Source organism: Hydractinia symbiolongicarpus, chromosome 10 (genome assembly GCF_029227915.1).
Source record: "Hydractinia symbiolongicarpus strain clone_291-10 chromosome 10, HSymV2.1, whole genome shotgun sequence".
Classification (NCBI taxonomy): Eukaryota; Metazoa; Cnidaria; class Hydrozoa; order Anthoathecata; family Hydractiniidae; genus Hydractinia; species Hydractinia symbiolongicarpus.
This window is the reverse complement of record NC_079884.1, coordinates 15,096,493-15,107,043: the sequence shown is the minus strand read 5'-3', so window position 1 is coordinate 15,107,043 and position 10,551 is coordinate 15,096,493. Positions and strand designations below refer to the sequence as shown.

The 10,551-nt window shown below is 32.5% G+C and overlaps 1 protein-coding gene across 1 annotated transcript; it reads right to left on the bottom strand.

Annotated features, from left to right (window-relative positions):
• Positions 1–142: 142 nt before the first annotated feature.
• Positions 143–9,704, bottom strand: LOC130612093 (zinc finger CCCH-type with G patch domain-containing protein-like). Its single transcript, XM_057433384.1, has 17 exons — positions 9,460–9,704; positions 7,361–7,476; positions 7,012–7,114; positions 6,550–6,668; positions 6,362–6,433; positions 5,592–5,669; positions 5,283–5,374; positions 4,431–4,493; positions 4,268–4,336; positions 3,270–3,355; positions 3,005–3,147; positions 2,616–2,659; positions 2,460–2,524; positions 1,626–1,732; positions 1,237–1,288; positions 751–979; positions 143–344 (listed from the first exon to the last, which is right to left on the bottom strand). The coding sequence occupies exons 2-17, from the start codon at positions 7,406–7,408 to the stop codon at positions 206–208; spliced, it is 1,509 nt and encodes a 502-aa protein (XP_057289367.1). The 5' UTR covers positions 7,409–7,476; positions 9,460–9,704; the 3' UTR covers positions 143–205.
• Positions 9,705–10,551: the final 847 nt, after the last annotated feature.

Genomic DNA, 10,551 nt, shown 5'->3' with positions numbered 1-10,551 from the left:
CTTATTCCCTTATTATTTTTGATTCCAAAATTTGAGTGCTGTAAGGTATATAGACGGACTCGTGAAGAGGTAGACGAACCTCGTGAGCTAAAGGACGTCGAAGAATTACTATGCAAAAAGTAGGGACAGTAATAACAAAATATAGTTTTTAGTCTTGAATTACAATAAACAAAACAGAATAAAACTACTATAAATATAAAAAAATTTAAAAAATACTTAATTTTTTCGATTGATGTTTCATATTTTGTTTATCGTGTAACGATTTCTCAATTTTTTCAAGTTCGTTTAGTTCGTGCTGTGTCAGTTCTATGTTCTTCTTGATCGTCCTTGAAACATGCGTATCCCTGTAAAGCAAAAGTTTGTTCAATTCAGTGATGAAATACATAATGATATCTACTTTAGCTTGAGAGAAACCTTTTTTGTGCTTTTCGAAAAAGTTTATCTCGCGAACAATAAAAACGAATTATAAAATGTATAAAATGATATTTTGCTTTGAAATAAATACCTCACCGAAAAACAAAAAAATTGGGAAAATTTATTTTATCCTTAATATTTTATCCAGGCATTACGTACTAAATTAGGGCAAAAAATTATATTGCTTCACTCAAGGTTTACGAGCGATAACGGCACAAACATTAGCGATTTTAATGATCCAGGCAGTTAAATATCGCTTAGATGTTTTTTTGACGAAAACGTTACCCTTGAAAAGATATTTGGATGGTAAATCTATTTAGCCATGTTTGAACTTACCCTGGATTCCTCGCCAGTGCTTCTTTTTGTTTCGCTAATTTCTTCTTTACTGTTAAAATTTTCTCGTTATTTTTAAATATATGTACATTGATATTGGAATGTTTTTCCTTTTGCCTTACGTGTCCAGTTTTTTGCCTCGATAAGCCCTTTTTAAGTAGTTTATACGAATCTTCGACTCCAAATTTTACTTTATGAGAATGATGAGATGAGTGGCCACCATGATGAGAACCTGAATGTTTAACAAAAAGAATAAGTGATGTTATTTCTGTTGTTTATTTTTAAATTTTAGTTACTTTGTGCAAACGCTTATTGGCTTCGTGCCTGCTGTTCTGTCCATCCTTCCTCTTGTATACACAATTTATTTTGTCATTTAGTTCATTTAGTGATTAGGTTTTTGCGAATCAGTAGACCACTTATTAATAGAGATACACACGAAATGTAAATTGTACATCGATTTGTCTCCATTACAGAAGAATGTACATTCACCTTTTTTATGTGTTAGTCGGTTTATCAAGTCAAATGCTGCAGTTGTTGTACCCTGAATAAATAATACAACTATCAACAAACAAATAAACTAATAAAACAAACAAACAATCAAAAAGAAACAAATATAACGACATCAAGACGTAGATTACCGCACTAGTACCAAAAATACTTTAAAACAAGAAATTTCAATTTATTTACGCAAAAATCTTTTTCATAAACTCAAGAGTTTTTCTCGCGCGTCATTTAAATAAAATTGCAGGTGTTTTTTGAAATGATCCATATTTGAGAATATTTTTGCTCGCAAAAAATGTAAACAAATCGGGCCACTTGCTACTCTATGTAAATGTACACACTTCAAAAAAAGTCAAAAATAGAAGCTTCTCAATTACCTTATTCTGTTGATCCCCAAACTTATCATTTTTGACTTTTTTCTTTTTTGTTGGATCTTTTATGAATCCCTTCTCGCGTAATTCTAATATTGCATCAAGACTTTTACCTAGAAAAACATTCACAAAAGGAAAGAAGAATAAATATATACTGTAGCTTAGATGCTACACTTACAACAAAAAGCTTTAACAATTTCGGGAAACAGTAGATGCTAGAAAGGCTGGAAGAAATACAATAATACAGTAAGCGGGGCAATTTTACATTAAATGGCTTAGCATAGAATCCAAGAAATCTCTACACCGTGGGACGTTAATCGGAGGTTTTTAAAACTTTAACTGAGTAAAAAACGGAATAGGAAATCTAGAAACAAAATGGTTTATCGAAAATCATAATTAGACAGATATAGAAAAAGTGAAAATCAAACTCATCGTATAGCGCTGAAATTAAATAACATGGTTGTAGAATTCTCCAACTTGTTCAGCTGTTGTTAAAGGAACTATCCATACTTTTGGACGTCAACTTTTAATTATGAATATTCCCGAGAAAAGAGGTAACAAAAGCACATTTTTAACTTGAATGAAAAAAAGAGACATAGCATTTGCGCGAAAGTTTTCACAAAAGGGTGTAACGTTAATGATGAAACGACTTAAGAATATATTTGGGCGAGAAGAGAAGTTATTTTCCTTTATCAATTTCTTTAATTTCGTTTTCCTTGGTAAAAACGCTAAGTTTGAGTCACCCGATGATTGAGTTACCAGCTCGACCAATAAAAGTTGTTTGAATATCAAAATTTACCGAAAAGGAGTAGACAACAATAGATAAAATAATTTACGAACCAGGAGGTAACAGTCTAATTACCACAGGTTCAACTTTACCCTGCTCATTTTTGCCAAGTCCTTTTCTAAAAAGAAAACACACGAAACACCGACAGAAAATATATATAAATAACATTTATGTGAGTTGTTACCACGACACACTCGGCAAGGACTTACCCAAATCTATATCCCATTTTTAACATAAGTTTTGATCCAATACCCTAGAGCGATACAAATTTTTATACAAAATGATGATCGCAACAATACAACGGCAATAACTAACGAAAAGTGTACATTGAACGTCAATCAGTGCTGTTCTCTCTCCCTGTACTAAACGTCAAAATCACATGTAATATCGAGGTAGCGTCAATTCCTCCCATAATAATGCCTTACACATAGGAGTTGTAAAGCGTGCGGATGTTTTATAGTAGTAAATATTAACACGTGAAAGGATTTATCTCCCTCTCTGCCTAACGTAGATTTAACATTTAGTGTACACTTTTTCTGATTTCCGATTTACCCCTCAGAAATTTATCACAACCCCCTCACCATACACCCTGTCGTACCCTAGTGTGTTCCTCCCATCCACCCAATGGACCAGTCTGTGATGCCGGTTTGTAAGTAAGTTGAGCAAAACCAGGTTGGTCAGTTGCATCAGTGTCTGTCTCATCATCAGAACTACTGCTACTAGCAGGATCAGAGTTTAACGCTACAAAATCAAGTCATTACAAATGAGCTAAAAACACATTTATTTCAGCCCAATGGTCCCGCGTTTTCCTCGTAAACAGTCATTAACAAAGTTTATTGATTGTGTTAACAAATAACACTTACTTATCGGCAGAATAGAGTGAAAGTCCAGCACAGCCGTTTCACTGTATGTGTCGTAAGACACTGTCACATGGTCTTCGTGGATATCCCTAACGTAATAGCGTGATGTTGGTATAGAATACGAGAAAACTTTTAGAGCTTATTTGTACAGTGTAATAAGAATATGGAGTTTTACATCTTTACTGTTACATTCAAGAGATTACACAAAATAGGGGTTTAGCCCTGTTCGGGTGGGGGTCCCAGTAAACGGTTGGGGAGGATATGATAGACCATATTTTCCACAAAATGTACGCCCACAAACCTTCAAAGAAAATAAACATATTTTAATCAGCAACAAAAGTTTAGCTCTGCATTATTTTTTCGGTAATTTCGGCATTAAAATTTGTTTAATAATTTACCATTCTAGCACTAGTTGCTTATTAGATCGTTGCTTTTAAAAAAAGTAACTGTAGGTAAATATACAAAATTGTATGGGCGTCTTAATAGCGTAATAGTGCTTAGGCGTAAGAAAGTTTTGTAAACGATAAAAGTTAAAAGAAAGGCATACAAAGACAATTTAGTGGTTTCATTAATCAACGTGAATTAATAAACCTGAATTCTGTGACAAAATAAAAATTACAGAACGAAAATCCCTTGGTAGGTAGGGCATGTTTGCCCCAACACCTCACCCCATTCCCAACCTGAATAGGGTGTAGCAATGTAAACGGTTTATTCATCTTTGACATCAGATATTGGTATTTACTACGAAATACTAATACACGAATTAGAAAAAGTTAACCAGAGATACAATTTCAAGGTAAAAACAGCAACTATATTCCCCAAATTCCCCAAGAAGTGTATTTCAAGAAGTGTATTTCAAGAAGTGTATTTCAAGAAGTGTATTCCAAGAAGTGTATTTCAAGAAGTGTATTTCAAGAAGTGTATTTTAAGAAGCGTATTTCAAGGAGTGTATTTTAAGAAGAGTATTTCAAGAAGTGTATTCCAAGAAGTGTATTTCATACCTAATTGTTGCTTTGTACCAAATATCATTGTCATATTTAGCAAGACATTTACTGTCAATGTTTAGTCCACTAAAAAGAATATCAATTCAAGTTTAAATGGTTGCAATTGCCATGTAGTACGAGACATGCCACATCAATTTACAAAATACGAAAATAAATAAACCTAAAATCAGGTTCCTCATACTCCTTCAGTTCATTGGCATCGACTTGGTAGCCATGAGAATATCTAAATTTTAAAATAATTATATCGTAATTAATTAAATAAGCGTCCCTTATCTGATTTTGTGGGAAAAAAGACTTCAGGCTCGTTTCCATTTGGCTGAATATTCCGCTATAGTGCAAAATGGTCACAACTTTTTTGTTAGCACGTGCGCTCTTTGGCAAAATTATAGGTTTTTGTTTGAGTACGCACATACTAACAATAAAGCTTGTGAGCTTTTTAAGCGATAGAGGAAATTGCATTCAAATTATTGCATTAGTCGAAAAACAAAATCTGGGTGTTTCTTGTTTACTTCCACTTGATTTTTCCTTATCCAAAGCTGGTGCAAAAAATGAGACCTTACCAGGTTTCGGCAAAAATCCTTACATCCAGCAACTGGTTGACCATGATAGTAACATTGAATTAATGGCATGTAAAACGTGGTGCTTTTTTGGTTCATTGGAATTAGAAGGGATTGACATGACATGCAATTTGTTTGTTAGTTATTGTAATAAGATCTCATATTTTTAGCTCCTACTCATGAACTCGGTGTTTCCTGTGTTAGACTACTCGCTTGCTTGTTGACAGATTCATAAACAGACGTCCTTTATTACTGTCAAAATTAACTTTAAGACCTAATAGCGAATTAGATTCGTATTTGTGTCTTAATTTGAAAACTGCCTTGTTTCTATGCACATTTCTTTTTAAATGCTAATTATAGTTACAATGTTTTCTTATAAATTCTTATAATCCTAATGTAATATAAACCTGTGCAATTGTCTTTCTGCTCACATATTACAACAAGCAAGGTTTTACCTGCATTCTTCACCGTAACTGCATTTCCCATCAAGAAAATATTTACATGGGACCATAGCTTCGTGAGTCGGATTAAGAAACAAAACTTTAACCTAGTAAAGATAATTCAGTGAATAAGAATTGATCTGTTTTATACAGTGCAAATCTCGTTTGCACAAGCTATTTACATAATCAAAGGAATTGTGTAAAAAATCTAGGACGCAATGTTTTCTAACATGCATGGTTACACAATTGTAAGACACAATAACAATATTCGAATCTCAAGCCTAAAATAAATAAAAAATGCACTCCGTTTGATTTACTTCTCACCTTCAACAAATCGTCATTATCTTCATCAACTTGGTAACTAAGTACCATGGCATTATAATATTGTACGGTTCCCCATTCCTATTAAGTGAAACTAGAAATTAAAAGTTTTTCGAAAATTTTCAATCTCCTTAGCCGTGCCATGTGGAGCTGTTATTTGTACCAAAGTATATATACATTTTTGAATGTTATGTTTATTATTGCTTTATTTACATGTATATACAGGGTGTAATCTAGAAATGTTAAACAAGCGCCACTAAATCCCAAACAGGAATTTCATCAAAGTTTTCATTGAAATCTTATGCTTTCACAACAAAAGCAAAAAATAGGCAATAAGTCCCATATTTTGTAGTAAATATAATTAGCTTCTCTAAAAAATTAGGAAATTTGGGAAAAATTTCAATTGGGAAATAGCAGGTTAACGGCTACTAAGAATGTTGGATTACACCCTGATGTACGTAAATAGGTCCCAATAAATCAAGTAACATTGAATATTCATATCTTTTACAGTAAGGATGAAAAAACCTCCGAAGTTAAGGTCTATTTCGTGTATAATACATCAGTGTTTAAGAAAAACAAATTTTTATCGCACTAGCAGGGGTGCCATATAAACACTGTTGTGATTGAAAATATGTGTGAATTGAGCAAGCATTATAGTAAAACATGTACCGTATGTGGTTATATTTTCTCATGAAAATCATCTTTTGGTTTTTACGGTACATAACATATAATTACTTTTGTAAAGACAACTGAGTCTCTTCTATGATCTTTACCTGTGTATACTTCACTCGACATTTCGTCCCAACAAAATCCAATTCCGAACTCTCTTCTGTAGTTTCTTCATTCTTTTAAATAAGAAGAAAATTCTTTGATATATATACAGGATATACAGTTATTTATTGATCCTTCATTATTAGCATAAAAAAAGTCAAATAATATGAATATTATGAACAAGATTAACTTTGGATGACTCTCCTGCAGTCTGTGTCTGTCCTCCAAAAATATCATCACCATCAACTAGATTATTTTTATCAGAAAGAATTCCTAATAACTTCCCCTTCTTTAAGGACAACAGGCTTTCTAAAAAAATTAAAAAAATAACTATTTATCTTTAGTATTACTATGTAAAAATTCCCATTAGAAAAATTCAGCATTGTTTCTAAAAGAATCACAAAGTTAAAACAGATTTTCTAATTTGAAAACAAAGAAAATTAATTGTAAGAAGAATTTTATTGGTAAACAGGTTAAATTGTAACAAGATAATGTAGATTATTGTATGACAAGGGCAAACAAGCTGTGTATATAATGTTTTAACAAGAGAAAAGAAATATACAAAAAAATGAATTAAGGGAGTTCAATGGAAAACAAAGAAGGTTATTCACTACAGCAGAGAATCGGAGGGAGATCATAGTCAACCTATTACCTTCAGTAACCTTGATTAATTCCTTTAAATCTTTCTCAAGATCATACAGCTCTAGTTTGGTGACAGCATCGGAAGTTGCTAAAGCCTCCTCTATTTGAACCAGCTATAAAAAGGAAATCACACAAATTAACACGACTCCATTAAAAAACCCATACACACAACGTGGTGAAAAGAACATCTGTTTGCAGCTACTTTCGATCATTCAAAGGGCTACCGTAGTTGCGCCTGAGGGGTTGGAAAAATGAACTGTTTAATGCAATTTATGTTTCATTGTTAGGAGCAGGGAAACCAAACAATCTTCTACAATCTATAAAGTGACAATTAAAAAAAAAGATTTTAATCCTTGTACCTGTTCATTGTAACCAATAAGAGATTCTTCCAATGCATTTTCATCCATTTTGGAGCTTACAAAAATATAAATTCTGTTTTTTTCTTCGTTTTTTTAACAAAAAAATATATATACCCCTGTAAAAAAGTATATACTTTAACAAAGATTCTGTTTTCAGAGCAAATTATACAATCACAGGTAATGAAATTTGAGGTAGATAAAAATACAACAGAATTCTATTTTAAGCAGTTGGTTCAATCATAAACTTCTGCACAAGTCTGTGTTGCACAAAAATAGCATGTAATGTTTTGCCTTTATGTCAAATGAATTATTGAAATTAATATATAGAGTTTCAGAATTAAGTGGTTGTCAGTTTCAAATTTTATGTGGTTGTTTATTTCACAGGCCAGAACAAAAAAATCAACTTCATGTGATCCACCCCGTACAAAAGAAATTCTGAATTTCACTCTTATAAAAAACTACTTGCAATACTGGATAAAGCTTAAAGGTAGGATGGAAAATGATGTACACAAAATTTACTTAGAAGCACCCTTCATAATAATACCACTTCAGCATCGTTATCATTTCAATTTTAGTAGTAACATTAATACCCTAAGGGCTTTGTGGTAGAGTGCTCACCTCCAGTGTAAAAGATCTTAGGTAAACCCCAGTGCCAGAGATTATAAAAGTGTGAATCAATCCTTTCTGTTTAGCATTCCGCATGAGAATAGGATTGATATTTTTCCAGAGGCTAGCAACTATTTTATTTATATTAAAGCAGAATAACATTAAACAGTTTGGTTTAGAACCAAAGCTAGTTATATTCTTGTGGTTGAAATTTTCTCCTTCGTTGCTCTCCGAGGGTACAAGTGGACTTTTCACGGTCAAACCTTCACAATAGAAATCTTAATTAAACAGAATTTACAAGTAAAACAGTGTTAAAATGTCGCAAAATAGATTAAGCAATATCTAAAACATATTAAAAATTTGACTAAAAAAAAGAAAAACTCCTTGAAAAATCCAGTATATATTGTATTTATGAAGGTTTCACCACAAAAACATTATGATTACGGCATTTGTCTATCATTTCATAATGGCTGCTTAATCTGAATACTGGCCTGTGATTGGTTCAACAAGCTGGTTGAACCAATTACGGTCTGGTTCCTATTATAATAATTCTTGGATCTGGGTTACCATGCTTAAAATTTTCTGATCATTTTCAACAAAAATGACCAACATATTTGAATTCAGCACCAAAATTTACAGAAACATGAAAATTTTTCAAGTTTATACACTAGTACAACTGCCTCTATTAGCAGTCGAAATTTTGATGTTTTATGAAGAAATGATTACACAAATTAACTGCAGTGAAAAATTTTCACTGCATTTAAATATTATGGTCAAACTTCTAAAAAATTTGAAAACTTTATATTACAATAAATCCTGTTTTAATAATCTTTTGGTTTTCTAAATTTCCCATGTTATATAATTTTTGCTGCCTAAGTACTTTAGGGTGAAACGCAGGGGAAACAGGGGAAACTATCAAGAAACAGCTTGGAAACGGAGTAAAACGGGCTGGAAATGAGGGTAAACGATCACGAAACTGGGAAGTCGAATGGAAATGATAGGAAAACGAGGAAACGACTGGGAAACAGAAAAAATTTGGGGACCGTAATATTTATGTGATTGTTATCATGAAGTCGTAAAACTTGAAAATAGCTACGTCGTTAAACTTATTTCAAATTGATGCTAATACGTTGCATTCATTTGAAGAACTTTATTCAAATTTTAATCAACAACACTTTCGTTATTCTTTTTATATTATTATCACAGCACGGTTACCATTTTTCGGGGCCGTTGAAAGTACAGCTGTGTCGTATAGTCCACAATATTTGTTTTCACTATTAGCGCTAGATGGGAGGACAAACAAAATGAAAATGTAAGATATAATAAAAAACTACTTTGTATCTACATTATATACTTTAATAAAGTTTTAATAAACAGCTTTTTTATTTTTATCGTTTGAACTTGTGGTCCTGAATTTTCACAAAACTTCTTAGAATTTCATGTAAGTACGGGGCCAGCGAGGGGCCAGGCACAATCAAGAGTGAAGCACTTACTTTAAGTTGCAACGACAACAACAACTGTTTGAATGTGACTGCCACGATTAATTCATTTTATGCACCATGCTTTCTGGTTGTTTCCTATAGTGCTTGTTTCTCATGTTTTCCAGTTTCATATGTTTCCCCCTGCGGTTTCCCTGTAGTTTCCCTGTTGTTTGTGATAGTTTCCCCTGTTTTTGGTATATTTCACATCCAAATATGCCACTCATTTTCCTCAAGAGCTCCTTGTTTTCTTTTTCCAAATTTGATTATGTTAACCCGGATTTGAGAATACTGGCCAGTATTACAACGCGAACCCAACACCAAGAATACCTTGCTTCTATAAATTTAATTATATAATGTTAGTTATATTCAGCCAGCTTATTGTAAATATGCTTGGTTTTTTTTCGTGTGATTTTTGTCAAAAAAAACCAAAACACAACTTTTAAAAAACATCAAATCAGCTGCTAGCTAGCTAGCTTAGCTAGCTATTATATCAACTTTTTATTAATATAATACTAAATATAATATCAAAGCACGAACTTTAATAATATAAGTACGAAGTAATTCATTAATCTAAATAATTACTTATTGTGATTGCTAATGGCCAGGCCGGAGATTTAAAGTGCCAACGTATGACATTGGCGTTTGATGCCCTGAATGTAGTTTATCCACCATAATATTTTAGATTCGTGTAGAGATACACAAATTATATCGGGCGCGATTAAGGTAATAAGTCATAGCAGTTTTAAAAAATCCCATATAAGAAGGTCCACAAACCTTGGCTTGATGATTGGATTGGTTTATTTAAAAAAAGCGTTTTTTCTTCTTTCGTCTTATTGACCTTGTTATCTTAGCTTTCTTGTTCCTGAGAATTGCGGCTAATTTATTCCAAAAACTAGAACATTGGGCAAACTTCAAACTCTCTTTTCTAAATTTCATCGTGATCGCAACAAACTATTAAAGGAAGAGCGCAAGATTTTGTTTGAAAGAAGGCCGGGGAGATTCACCTCCTGCGGGACACGAACTTTTACTACATATAACTTGTCCAAGTGGAAACATCTCCCTCACGTTTGCAGTTTATTTGTAAACAAATACCTTAAGTTATTT